Source organism: Haliaeetus albicilla, chromosome 18 (assembly GCF_947461875.1).
Source record: "Haliaeetus albicilla chromosome 18, bHalAlb1.1, whole genome shotgun sequence".
NCBI lineage: Eukaryota > Metazoa > Chordata > Aves > Accipitriformes > Accipitridae > Haliaeetus > Haliaeetus albicilla.
The window spans coordinates 28,704,802-28,718,318 of NC_091500.1; the positions used below are offsets into that span (position 1 = coordinate 28,704,802).

The following is a 13,517-nucleotide window of genomic DNA, read 5'->3' on the forward strand; positions in this document are numbered from 1 at the left end:
AGCCAGGATCCCTGGGGATCCCTCAGCTCTGACCCCATCTTGCCCTCCCCCTCTGCTGGCAGGCCCCACACCCTGAACAGCACAAGCATGTCCAAGGCCTACCAGAGCACGTTCACGGGTGAGACCAACACGCCCTACAGCAAACAGTTTGTGCACTCCAAGTCCTCCCAGTACCGGCGCCTGAAGACGGAATGGAAGAACAACGTATACCTGGCGCGGTCCCGCATCCAGGGGCTGGGGCTCTACGCGGCCAAGGACATCGAGAAGCACACCATGGTCATTGAGTACATTGGCACCATCATCCGCAACGAGGTGGCTAACCGGCGGGAGAAGATCTATGAGGAGCAGGTGGGGCTCCAGTGGGACATTGGGGGCTCTGGTGGGATGAGGGGGGGGCTCGGTGCAGCCACTGACACCCTCTTCTGCCCCCAGAACCGTGGCATCTACATGTTCCGCATCAACAACGAGCACGTCATTGACGCCACGCTGACAGGGGGCCCAGCCAGGTGAGCACGGGGGGATTTGGGGTGGTGGGACCTCCCCAGAGGGAGCGGCGACAGTCTACCTGTCCTGCCCCCCTCCCTCCCGGGTGGGCGCTGACCCCCACACTTCTCTGCCCCCGCCGCCCAGGTATATCAACCATTCGTGTGCCCCGAACTGCGTGGCCGAAGTCGTGACCTTTGACAAGGAGGACAAGATCATCATTATCTCCAGCCGGCGCATCCCCAAGGGGGAGGAGGTCAGGCGGGGGGGCACAGGGCAGCTGTGGAGGGGCTGGGGGGGGCCGGGGGCGGCAGGGCCAGGCTCCGTGCTGTGCCGTGCCGTGGGTGACTCCCTGCTCCCCCCCCAGCTCACCTACGACTACCAGTTCGACTTCGAGGACGATCAGCACAAGATCCCCTGCCACTGTGGAGCCTGGAACTGCCGAAAGTGGATGAACTAGCTGGGGAAAAAAGGGGCTGGGGGCCACGGCCCCCGCCTCGGAGACCTCGCCAAGACCCGCCGGGGCTGCGGGAGGTGCCAGGGCGGCCGGGCAGGCGGCGGCGGCGGCTGGGGCACGGAGGCTGCGGCGGGGAGAGCGGCCGCCACGGAACCGCCGGCCCTGCCCGAGCGGGACGGACGGACGGACGAACTGGCAACTCAGGGTTTTCTTTGCTTCGTCCTGCGAGGAAAGGGGGGGGGGGCTGGCGAGACACCCCCCCACCCAGAACCACCACCACCCACCGCCCGCCTCCCTCGTGGAGGAGCCACAGGGGAGCAGAGCGGTCCCAGCGGAGCCGGAAAGAGTTCGGAGCCGGCCTGGATTTTTATTTTTATTTTTAATTTTTTTTTTATTTTTTTTTTTTTTTTTTTTTTTTTTTTTTTTTTTTTTTTTAGAAACAAAACTAATAATATTTGCTCGCTAATTACCAAGGTAACACAGACTCCTTGAGCTCGACAATCCGGGCTCTGTCCCGTCGCACCGCGGCGGCCAGAGCTCGCTCGGTTCCTTTGATCTCTTTTTGTTTGTGCGTGTGGACGAGACCCCCGGAGCGTGGCGGCGCGGGAGGAGGCGCCTGCGGCGAGGGCCCCCCGACAGACACAAGGAGCTTCTGCACCCAAACCTACCTCATTTTAAGTGTTAGATTTTTTTTTTTTTTCTTGTTGTTGTTTTTAAATGTGAGCCCCCCCCCCCCTTCCCTACCACCCATCCAGGGCAGAGCCTCCCACCACCAGAGCTGGCCCTCGGGGGGGTCTTCCCCTTTCCCGTGGGCTCCAGGGGCTGCCCTCTCCCCCCCACCCCTCAAAATGTCCCCCTCCTCTGGGCGTGGCTGCAGAGAGCCCCTCACTGGGGTCCCCTGGCATTGGGGGGGGGGGGCATAGGGGACCCCCTGTCCTCGTCCCCCACCCCGGGAGGTCCCAGCCATGCGACGTGCCAAGGTGTGAGGTGGGGTTGGGGGGGTGAGGGGGGATGTGCCAGACCTGCTCCCCCAGCACTGTGGGGGGCTGGTAGGGCCAGGTGGGGGCCCCCCCCCTTGCCCGCAGCCCCCCAGGGCTGGGGCTGCACGCGACTGCCGTTGGCACGGTGTGTGTGTGTAGGGGGGGGAAGGTTATTTATCTATTTATACCTTATATTGTATATACTAGACGGGAGGGGAGGGGGGCTCTTTGTGCTCTGCTGGGCTGAGATTTGGGGTGCAGGGGCAAGGGGGGGGCCGCGGCATTTTTTAAACGCAATCTCCGAGGTCGGAGGCTGGGGCTTGGGGGGGGGGGGGCAGGTCTGGAGCCTCCTGCCAGGCAGGGGTGGCCTCAGAGAGCGAAGCAGCGAGTGGGCATTACACACCGGGGACATCCCCCCCCTCTCTCCGCCGGCTGCAGCCCCCCCACACCCCGGGGTGCCACTGCCTGCCCCCCCCCCCCCAAACCTCCCTCACCCTGGAGGGGGACCCCCGGATTGGGGGGATCTGGGATCTCTTAACGCACAAACGCACGGCGTGGGGGGGGGACGACACCCTCCTGTCCCTAAGGGGGGGGCCGAAGGGGATTTAGTGCCCCCACCCCCCCATTTGTCCCGTGGTGGGGACGGCAAGGGGCAGAAGGGGGGGCCGGACAGGGCCGGGGCGATCTTTAAAGCTGCTTCCGCAACTCGTCAAAAGCTGCAAAAAGGTTTAAGGTAAAAATGTTTAAAGAAAAGGAGAGGAAAAAAAAAAAAAAAGACAAAAAAGCGAGAGTGGGGGTGGGGAATGAGAAAGTTTTAACAGAAAATATACGAGAAATTTAACTTTCAGAGCTGTACATAGCCGGGGCGTGTAGAAATCCCGTTTTTACCAATACCGAAACCACTGGATGTTATTTTAAAATAAAGCGCGTGAGAAGCCAGGCCGCCTGCCTCCCTCCCTGGGCCTGGGGGGGGGGGTCCGGAGGGGGCGTTGGGAGGGTCCGGGGGGGTGTTAAACCCTCCCAGCGGGTTTAACCGAGGACAGCCGGGTCCTGGCTTGGCACTGGGGTCTGTGTCCCGTAAGCCCCCTCCCCGATTTCTCCGGGGGGGCCTCTGTGTCTGTCGTGTGCTTCCCCCCCCCCCCCCAAATTGGGGGTCCCCCCCCTCCTCCACGTCCCTTCTGGGCTTGTGACCCTCCCTCACGACACCTTGAGGTTTTGCCCTCCCCTCTCGGGGAGCCCATATCGTGAGTGTCCCATGTCGTGAATCTCCCATGTCGTGGGTGTCGTGCCCCCCCCCCCGCAGGCCACTGTGACCCGGCGGGAGGGGAAAGGTCGCCTTGCGGTCATAAGTCACGTGGGTCGGGCGCTTCCGGTCACGTGGGAGGCGTTGACGGAAGTGGGTGCCAGGCACCGGGCGGAAGTAGAGTGGCGGCGGCGGCGGGACGGACCGGGGGCCATGGAGGTGTGTGTGTGTGTGTGTGTGTGTGTGTGTGTGTGTAAGGGGTGGGGGGTGACAGCGGGGCCGGGAGGGTGGACATGGGGGTACCGGGACCGGGAGGGAACGGGGCCGGGGTATACGGGAGCGGTGGTCGCGGCCCGGCCCGACCCATGTCTGTCCGCAGGATCCCGGTCCCGGTCCCGGTCCGACCTCAGAGAGCCCGGTGGAGCTGAGCCCCCCGGGGCTGGAAGGTGATACTGGGAGTGTCTGGGGGGGTCCCGTGGTGTGGGGGGTCCCAGGACTGGGAAGTGCCGTGTACGTTCGGGTGTTCCGGGGTCCGTAGCTGCCTTGGGGGTCCCTGTCCTGGGCTTGGGGGGTCCCGGGGTGAGTGTCCCAGGGCTTGGGGTGTCCTGGAGCCTTGAAGTGGATGTCTTAGGGTTTGGGGTGTTCCAGGGCCCTGGGGTGGAGGGTCCCAGGGTGGGTGTCCCAGGGTTTGGGGTGTCCTGGAGACTTGAGGTGGATGTCCCAGGGTTTGGGGGGTCCCAGGGTTTGGGGTGCTTCAGAGCTCCAGGGTGGGGGGTCCCGGGTTTGGGGTGTTCCAGGGTCCTAGGGTGAGAGTCCCAGAGTTTGGGATGTCCTGGGGTTTGGGGTGTCCTAGAGTCTTGAGGTGGATGTCCCAGGGTTTGGGGGGTCCCAGGGTTTGGGGTGCTTCAGAGCTCCAGGGTGGGGGGTCCCGGGTTTGGGGTGTTCCAGGGTCCTAGGGTGAGAGTCCCAGAGTTTGGGATGTCCTGGGGTTTGGGGTGTCCTAGAGTCTTGAGGTGGATGTCCCAGGGTTTCGGGGGTCCCGGGGTTTGAAGTGTTCCAGGGTCCCAGGGTGAGCATGCCAGAGTTTGGGGTGTCCTGGAGACTTGAGGTGGATGTCCTGGGGTTTGGGGTGCTCCAGGGCCCCAGGGTAGGGGCCCCAGGGTTTGGGGTGTTCTGGGGTCTCAGGGTTTGGGGTGTCCTGGGGTTTGGGGTATCTCCTCACTGCTGGCAGGCACCTTACACTGCCTGTCCCCAGGGGAGCCCCACCATGGCGCCTACACCACCTTCATGAAGTCCCACCGCTGTTATGATCTGATCCCCACCAGCTCCAAGCTGGTCGTCTTCGACACTTCCCTGCAGGTGGGCCGGGGCCGGGGGGGCAGGTTTGGGCTGGGGGGGCCACAGAAAGGGGACCAGGCTGGAGCCTCAGGACTTAACTGGGACCAGGAGGCAGGTTTGGGGCTGGGGGATGGTCTCAGGGCTCTTCACCCACCCTGTAAAGGTCTTGCAAACTGGGGCAGAGGGATGTGGCGGGCCGGGGCGGTCCCCACTGCCCCACGGGGTGCCCCGTCCCTCCCATGATGTTCCCCATGTCCCCGGCTGCAGGTGAAGAAGGCTTTCTTTGCGCTGGTCACCAATGGCGTGCGGGCTGCCCCACTGTGGGACAGCAAGAAGCAAAGCTTCGTGGGTGAGCGAGCAGGACTGGGAGTCATGGGGGGCGGTGGGGGGCTGGTGGGACCCCGCTCACCCTGCCCGTCTCCCCCCAGGCATGCTGACCATCACCGACTTCATCAACATCTTGCACCGCTACTACAAGTCACCCATGGTAAGGATCAGGCATCTGCACAGAGTTCGTCCCCACGGGGACCCGGGGTCCATCCTCTGCCCGCCCTGCATGCAGCCACAGTTGATCCTGGTTTTTCTCCTTGTACCCAGGTGCAGATCTATGAGCTGGAGGAGCACAAAATCGAGACATGGAGAGGTGAGAGGGATCGCTGCCAGCTGCCTCCCGCTCTCCCAGACCCGCTTGGGGCGCCTGGAGCCCTACGGCTTTGTACCCTGTCTGCCCGTGGCACTGCCGGTCCCCTCAGCGTCATCTCTTCCTGCAGAGGTCTACCTACAAGACTCCTTCAAGCCGCTGGTCTGCATTTCCCCCAACGCTAGGTACCCCTGTGCTGTGGGGAAGGGCGCGTCTGGCGGTAGCGCCTTCGGGTATGAGGTTGGGGTCCGGGCAAGCCCAAATTCCCCCTTTCCCTTCTGTCCCGCAGCCTCTTTGACGCCGTCTCCTCCCTGATCCGGAACAAGATCCACCGTTTGCCCGTCATTGACCCCGATTCGGGGAACACGCTCTACATCCTCACCCACAAACGCATCCTCAAGTTCCTCAAACTCTTTGTAAGTCCTGTCCCCGTTCCGTGGTGGCGGCAGGGGCCGCCCTGAGACGAGCTCGGCCCAAGGTGTGCCAGGTACCGCCGGCTCTGGGGCACTGGGGTGGGTGCAGCTTCGGTGCCTCACGGTGTATTGTGGGTGCTGGGGGGCCCCCAGGTCTCTGCAGGGACCCCATAGCCCGTCTCTGCTGCCCCTGCCTGCGCCGCCTCTGCTTGGGGCTCCCCCAGACCCTGCTCCGCACCCAGCGCTCTCTGCTTTCACTCCTAGGACCGCAGCCCAGGTCCCCCACAAGCCAGGGGTGGCCGGAGCCGGCAGCACTGCGGGACCTGGGGGCGGCAGGTCGAGCCAGCATCAGCACTGTCCCCCTCCCCGTCCCCTGCAGATAGCAGAGGTCCCAAAGCCTGAGTTCATGGCCAAGACGCTGGAGGAGCTGCGGATCGGCACCTACAACAACATCGCCGTGGTGCGGACCAGCACCCCCATCTACGTGGCGCTGGGCATCTTCGTGCAGCATCGCGTGTCCGCTCTGCCGGTCGTCGATGAGTCGGGTAAGGACAGGGCCCGGCGCAGGGCACAGCGTGTGCTGGCTGTCCCCGAACCACCGGCTCAGGCTCCACATCCTTTCCAGTGTACTGGGGACCGGCTGTATGGAAACCCAGCACTACGGGTTTGTGCCTCTCACAGCTGTTTTTTTTTCCTCCCTAGGGCGGGTGGTGGATATCTACTCCAAATTCGACGTTATTGTGAGTACTGGGGGGTCTTTGGAGGTGGGGAGGGGGCAAAGCCTCGGCTGCGGGGTGGGGACTATAGGGTGGTGGGGGCCACGCGGGACCCGGCTCCATCCCCAACACCTCTTCCTACCCCAGAACCTGGCAGCCGAAAAGACCTACAACAACCTGGACGTGACGGTGACACGGGCGCTGCAGCATCGCTCCCACTACTTCGAGGGCGTCCTCAAGTGTTATAAGCACGAGACGCTGGAAACTATCATCAACCGCCTGGTAGAGGCCGAGGTAACCATTCCCCAGGGCACCAGTGGCAGGTGGGGGGGGGCTGGAGTCCCGGTGCCAGCCTCAGCCCCTCCCTGTCCCCATCCCCCCCCCCCCAGGTTCACCGGCTGGTGGTGGTGGACGAGAGCGACGTGGTCAAGGGGATTGTCTCTCTCTCAGACATCCTGCAAGCCCTGGTCCTCCCGCAGGGCCGCTGAGGCAGTGAAGGGGGGAGGGGGAGATTCAGCCCCTCCCGGTGCCCCCATCCTCCTCTCCTGCCACGCCATGCCCCCCCGGGCTGGTGGGGATGCCCGGGGTGGGGACCCCACTCACCAGCAGCATCCAGCAATAATCTCCAGCCGTGGGGTAGCCCCACACCGCCCCAGCTCTTCCTCGGGTGGGGAGAGCCCACAGCTCCCCCCACGCTGCACCCTGCGCCCCAAGGCCGTGTTGGCTGGGCTGGCGGGGTGCTGGGGGCAGCCCCTGACCGCCCCCCCTGGGGTGCAGGGCCGGGTTCAGCCACCTCCGGGCCAGGGCCATTCCCTGTGTGGACCCTCGTCCTCCTCACCCCACACCCCACTCCCTCACCCCACCCCGCCACGGGGTTTCACTGAGTTTGGTTTTAATCGCCCTCACTCAGCTCCATCTGGCCTGGGGCTGCCCCCCCCCCGGGCTTCCCCCCGACTTTCCACGGCCACGCTCCCCGCTGGGCCGCATCTGCACCTGCCACCGCTTCGTGTGTGGAGAAAAATGGCGAATAAACACAGACCTGGCACAAACCCGGCCTCGCTGCAGGGCATGCGGGGGGCACCGGCCGCTGGTGCCGAGGGAGGGGGTGCCCAGAGAGGGGGTTCGGCCCCTCCTGCGGGAGAGAGGGAATCTGCTGAGCTCGCCCAGACCCTAAATCCCTGTTTGTTCCGCTTGTGGCTTTTCTTAAAAGGCCGGGATTGGGGACAGGACAGGGATGGGGACCCGGCGGGACACGGGGACCCTCCCGGTGGTGGCTGCGGTGAGTGGGGGGTGTTGGGGCAGGGGCTGGGGGAGGCTGGAGGGCAGCGCTGGTGAGATGCTGGGGTCCCCGTGGGGTGCTGACGGGGGTCACCAGCAGCCCCGACGCCTGGGTTCGCTGCCGGTGCCGCTCGGGGGAGGCGCGAGGCCCAGCCGTGCTGAGCGCGGCACATTCCCGGCTGGGGGGGAGGCCGAGACGTGGCCCCCGCCACCACCACCACCACTACCAGCTCCCACCAGCGCTGGGGTCCAGCACAGGGTCCGGCGCAGCGGTGCGAGGTGAGAGCCGGGGGTCCGTGCCCGTGGGACCTGGGGGGGGATAGTGGGGGGGGGGGGACCCGGTGCCGTACCGGGGGATGGTGCCGGTGCTGTTGCCATGCCGCCGCCGGAGGGTTGCTAAGCTCCGCTCGGAGCCCGCGTGGGCTGCAGCGTTCGGTGCCAAACCCGGCATCGCCTCGCTTTGTCGCAGGGGGGGAAGGGATCCCGGGGGGGGGAGTTGGTGGGGTGGGGTGGTGGTGGTGGTGGGGGGCACCCCGGGGACGGCCGGCAGGGTCCCCACGGTGTACCAGGCTCCCAGCCGCCGGGGGCTGCCTCCCCCGGTGGGTTTGGCATCGTGCCCCACGGCCACCGGCCCGGTGACCACCGAGCAGGACGCGGGGGTCCCCGAGGGCGCACGTGCGGCGGTGGCCGCCCACGTGGGCGAGCGGACGCGTGGCTCCGCCGAAGCTCCGGTGAGCGTTCGGCTGCACGGCCCCCCCCCTCCCCGGGCCCTCCACGGTGGGGACCCTCCCGATTCCCTGGGGCTATGCTGGGTGGTCCGGAGCGGGGCGCGGGGCGCCTGCGGATCTGCGAACGGACCAAGCTGCTGCTGGTGGAGATCGACACGGTGGCGTGTTGCAGCCCGGCCGCCGGCATGGCCGCGGGGTGCCGGCCTGCGCCCCCCTGGACCTACCGCCGCATCGCCGGGGAATACGCGTGAGTGGGGATGGGCAGGGTTGGGGGGGGGTGGGGGTGTCCATCCTGCGCCCTGGTCCCCACCCGGGCGGCCCCCTCCCAGCCCTCACGTCCCCCTCTCTGTCTTGCAGGTACCTGGAGAAGCGCTTCGTGGCGGAGCTGGCCCCCCCCTGGCCCCCGGCACCCCCAGTTCCCCCCCGGCGCCTGCAGGACTTCGCCACCCCACCCCCCCTGGGCCGGGAGACCCGGCCCCGGGCACCCCCCACCCGCTGCCCCCCGGGACAGCCTGAGGGGACGGGGGGCAGCGGACCCCGGGGCCGGCACCCACCGTGTGCCCCTCTTCCCCCGCTGCCAGGGGGTAGGCTGGGCCCCCCCAGCTACGAGGCCCATATGCAGCGGGTGCAGGCGGCCCACACCCGCCGTGGGGGGCCACCCCCCTACATCTCGCCCCCCGCCTACGATGCTCCCCACCGCACCCTGCAGCTCCGGCCCCCCTGGGGACCACGTAGCCCCCCGCCGGCACCCCGGGGCCGTGGGGCTGTGTTGGGGGGCTGGAGCCACACGCTGCCCCGGGCGGCTACCGAAGCCGGGCACCGACGGCCCCGGGGGACGCAGTCGTCCCCGGGGGGGCCCAGCACCCCCCGCCACAGCCAGACGCTGCCCCGGGCAGCAACCGGCCGGGAACGGGTCCCAGGACGCGGCAGAGGGCGGCGGGGGACGGGGGGGCACGTACTTATCGACGCCACCCGTGTGGTGGTCCGGGCCCAGTACGTCCCCCCCCCGCAGCGGCAGCAGGTCCGCTACGCGGGGGGGTCCCCAGGGCCCACTGCCCCCCTATGCAGCAGCCCTCCTGCGGCCCCCGGGGCTGTCACCCCACCGGCAGCACCCTCACCCCCCCGGGATCTCCCCGGCAGCCCCCGCAGTCCCTGGCAGAGCCCGGGTAGCTGTGGGGGTCCCCGGGGCCAGCCCCCCCCGCGGCGGCCGGTGCTGTACGCCCAGGCGTTACGCGAGGCCGTGTCCCGCATCCGGCGGCACACGGCTCCCGACTCCGATTCGGAGGCGGAGGGGGGCGCGGGGGGGCCCCGGTGGCGGCACTGCCGCGACGCCTGCGCCTACAGCAGCAGCAGCAGCAGCCTGGAGAGCACCGGGGCCCCCCCGGGGGCCACCAGCCCCCCCCGGGCCTGAAGGGTGGGGCCTGTGGGGGTGTGGTGTCCGTGGGGCAGGGCTTGGTGGGGTGTGGTCCAGGTGGGGTGGGGCTTGGTGGGGTGTGGCCCTCGGGGGGCGGGGCTCAGGGCTGCGGTTCCCGTGGGCAGACCCCAATAAAGGCTGCAGGATCCCGGTGTGCCGCGTCCGCCCCTTGTGTGTGGGTGGTGAGGGGGGGCCCTGACCCCCTGAAAGGGCCCATCACCCTCACCTGCGCCCCTGGTTCTGCCTGCCCCCCACCCTAAGGAGGACCCAGGCATCCAGACAACCCTCCCCGCCGCGGTCCTGGGGTCAGTCGGAGGTCCTGGCGGCCACCGCAGCGCATCACGGCACGGGTGGGACGTGCCAGCCAATCCCCCCCCCCGGGTCCCCCGTAATGAGTAGGTGAGCACAGCAGGTCTGGCGTGGGGCCACCAGCCCCACGTCATGGCTGGGGGGGGACCCCGGGTGAGTCACTGGAGGGGACCGTCCCCCCCGAACGGCCGCCACCTCTTAGTCACGCTGCGGGGGGGTGGGGGGAGGATCCCCACGGCCAGAGGAAACCGCACAAATAACGTGTCCAATTTGCACGTTATTTAAAACCGGCTCCTCCTCCGCCCCCCTGAGCGACCCTGTCATTATCCCGGTGACACCGGCCGGGAGGTCACAGCGCGGGGCAGCCGGCGCAGCGGGGGACCCAGGCATGTGGGGCCTCCCGCGCCCTGGGGGGGGGCCGCTCGCGGGACAACCCCGGGGCCACGTCACCCCACACGTCCCCAGTCCTGGTGCGTGGCCTCGGGTGTCCGGCATGGCACCGGGGTCCCGCGTCTGGGCCTGACCTGAGCCGTGCCGGCGACCTCAGCCCACCGCGGCACAGCTGCGGTCCTGTCCTGGCTACCGTGGGGCCTTGGTATGGCGTGGCACGGTCTGCACGGCTCGGCATGGCTCAGTATGGCCTGGCATGGCACGATATGGTCTGGTGTGGCACGATACGGTCTGGCACAGCCTGGCTTGGCATAGCCTGGTACTGCTTGACACAGCTCAGTGCTGCCTGGCATGTTGTGGTATGACCCAGCATGATTTGGCACATCTTGGTGCAACTTGGCATAGCCTGGCACAGCTCAGCATGGCTTGGCACAGCCTGGTGCAGCTCGGCACAGCCAGGCACGGCTTGGCATGGCACAACATAGCATGGCACAACACAGCTTAGCACAGCCCAGCAAAGCCTGCAACAGCCCAGCATGGCTTGGTACAGGTTGGCACAGCCTGGCATGGCTTGGCATGGCACAACACAGCCTAGCAAAGCCTGGAACAGCCCAGAACAGCTCAGCGCAGCTTGGCACAACCTGGTGCAGCTCGGCACAGCCAGGCATAGCTCGGCATGGTACAACACAGCCTGGCACAGTTTGGCACAGCCTAGCAAAGCCTGGAACAGCCCAGAACAGCTCAGCACAGCTTGGCACAACCCGGTGCAGCTGGGCACAGTCAGGCACGGCTCGACATGGCACAACACAGCCTGGCACAGCTTGGCCCAGCCCGGAAGAGCCCAGAACAGTTCAGCATGGCTTGGCACAACCCGGTGCAGCTCGGCACAGTCAGGCACAGCTTGGCATGGCACGACACAGCCTGGCACACTTTGGCACAGCCTAGCAAAGCCTGGAAGAGCCCAGAACAGTTCAGCACGGCTTGGCACAACCTGGTGCAGCTCAGCACAGCCAGGCACGGCTCGGCATGGCACAACACAGCTTGGCACAGCCTAGCAAAGCCTGGAACAGCCCAGAACAGTTCAGCACGGCTTGGCACAGCCTGGCACGGCTCAGCACAGCCTGTATCAGCTCGGCATGGCTCAGCACAGCCCGGCACAGCTCGGCACGCTGCCCGGCGTGGCCCGGGGTGTCCCAGACGCGGGGGAAGGCGGCGCGGCCCTTTCCGTGGGCTCAGCTCCTGCCCAAACCCCTCCCGCTCCCCGCTGAGAAAATCACCTTCTAATTCGGGCTGCGCTGGCGCCAGCGCCGCCCCCACGGCCCCCCCCCCTTCCCACCGCCCCCCAAAACCCACCGCAGCCCCAGGCCGGCCCGGAGTCCCGGGGGGGGGAGCGAGCAGCCGCGGGGGTACCCACTCGTGGGACCGGGGGGACCCGCGTGGGATCGGGGGCTGGGGGGGGGGGTCCCGTCCGGGACCGGTGCCCCCTGGCCCGGGTCGCCGTCCCTCCTGTCGCCGCCAGATGTCGTCTCGCAGCCGGTGACCGGGGGGCACCGGGGGTCTTGGCCGGGGGGACACGGGGGACACGAGGGGGAGGACACGCACCACCCCACTCTGGGCATGGCGCTGCCCCTGTGGGTCCCAGCCAGGACCCGGGGATGGACACGGCCACGCGTGTGCCGGTGTCCCCAGAAAACCATGACCCACGCGTGTCACCGGTGCCGGCGGTGTCCCCAGAGAGGTTGTGGTCACGCGTGTCACCGGTGCTGGCGGTGTCCCCAGAGAACCGTGACCGTGGGTGCGCCGGTACTAGCGGTGACCCACGCGTGCGGCTGGCGGTGGCCCTGTCCCCCCCAGAACGGTGACTCCGGCACGCCCGTGCTGCCGGCCACGCCACCGCCACACGGTACCGACCGTGTCACCTCCCTGACCGGCCTCATCCCACAGTGCCAACCGTGTCCCCGTAACACGGGTGACCCCCACCGTGCCGGCTCTGCCAGGCCGCGCAGAGAAGCCGGTGGGAAGAAGCCGGGGGGGGGGGGGGTGGTGGGATGTGGGGGTGTGGGGGTGAATGCGGCATTGTTGCGCGGGGTTGGAGTCACAGATAATTACCTCAATTAGTTACAATGGCAGAGTAATAAATACAGGCTTAGCAGCTCCTTCCCCACTGCGGCTTCTCAGATTAATCCAGCCCGGGCGAGCGGAGCTGAAAAGAGTGATGGACAATTCATTAAACTCACCGAATGCCGCACAAGGCACCCGTGAAGGCCGGCGTTAGCCCCCGGCGGCTTCGGCTTTGTCCCTAATTGTTCGTCTCGGGCATTGGTCACCTATCGGGGAGTGGGTGACGGCGACGGTCCCCCCGGGGTTGGCATGCCCGGGGGATTAGAGGCCAGGCCTGCCACGGTTGCTGGGCGCTTTGGCCCCGCGTTGGAGGAATGCGGCGGCGATCCTGGGGTGGGGAGGGAGGTGGGGGGCTGGGGGGGCACTGGGGGGGGCGGCCGGACAAGCCGGGAGCTGGTGGGATGTGGGTCCGCGTCGACCCGAGGCGAGGGGAGCCAGGATGGGGTTGCACCGCTGGGGATGGATAATGGGGGACGGGATGGGGATGGTTCCGCAGGTGGGCTGGTGTCACTGAGCAGCTTGGGCATGGCTCTGTCCCTCTGGGCATTGCTCTGTCTGTCTGTCCTGCACCTCTGGGCACTGTCCAGTCCCTCTGTCCTGTCCTTGTGTGTGCTACCCTGTCCCTCTGTCCTGCACCTCTGGGAATGACACTGTCCCTCTGTCCTGCACTTCTGTGTGCCACCCTGTCCTTCTGTCCTGAAACTTTGGGCACTGTCCCATCCTTCTGTCCTGCACCTCTGGGCATGGCTCTGTCTGTCTGTCCTGCACCTCTGGGCACCGTCCTGTCCCTCTGTCCTGCACCTCTGGGAATAACACCGTCCCTCTGTCCTGCACTTCTGTGTGCCACCCTGTCCTTCTGTCCTGAAACTTTGGGCACTGTCCCATCCTTCTGTCCTGCACCTCTGGGAATGACACCATCCCTCTGTCCTGCACCTCTGGGCTCTGTCCTGTCCCTCTGTCCTGCACCTCTGGGAATAACACCGTCCCTCTGTCCTGCACTTCTGTGT

At 67.0% G+C, this 13,517-nt stretch overlaps 3 protein-coding genes across 4 annotated transcripts in view; all 3 read left to right on the forward strand.

The window, feature by feature from the left end:
- KMT2D (lysine methyltransferase 2D) overlaps positions 1-2,859 on the forward strand; it is a 28,617-nt gene extending 25,758 nt beyond the window's left edge. The window contains exons 52-55 of the mRNA XM_069806143.1: positions 63-348; positions 433-506; positions 631-739; positions 851-2,859. Coding sequence (XP_069662244.1) covers positions 63-348; positions 433-506; positions 631-739; positions 851-943 — 562 coding nt within the window. The 3' untranslated portion in view covers positions 944-2,859. The remainder of the gene's footprint in view (positions 1-62; positions 349-432; positions 507-630; positions 740-850) is intronic.
- Positions 2,860-3,288: 429 nt separating this feature from the next.
- Positions 3,289-7,319, forward strand: PRKAG1 (protein kinase AMP-activated non-catalytic subunit gamma 1). Of its 2 annotated transcripts, none has more exons than XM_069806144.1 (12): positions 3,289-3,382; positions 3,543-3,609; positions 4,395-4,522; positions 4,769-4,850; positions 4,930-4,988; positions 5,099-5,144; positions 5,272-5,326; positions 5,431-5,557; positions 5,934-6,099; positions 6,257-6,294; positions 6,418-6,564; positions 6,660-7,319. In XM_069806144.1, exons 1-12 carry the CDS (start codon positions 3,377-3,379, stop codon positions 6,756-6,758), a joined length of 1,020 nt encoding a protein of 339 aa, XP_069662245.1. In that variant the 5' UTR covers positions 3,289-3,376; the 3' UTR covers positions 6,759-7,319. The 2 variants fall into 2 exon arrangements, with proteins under 2 accessions (XP_069662245.1, XP_069662246.1); XM_069806145.1 differs by having other exon boundaries at positions 4,419-4,522.
- Positions 7,320-7,504: 185 nt separating this feature from the next.
- On the forward strand, positions 7,505-9,869 carry DDN (dendrin). Its single transcript, XM_069806524.1, has 3 exons — positions 7,505-7,549; positions 8,018-8,523; positions 8,634-9,869. Exons 1-3 carry the CDS (start codon positions 7,505-7,507, stop codon positions 9,685-9,687), a joined length of 1,605 nt encoding a protein of 534 aa, XP_069662625.1. The 3' UTR covers positions 9,688-9,869.
- Positions 9,870-13,517: the final 3,648 nt, after the last annotated feature.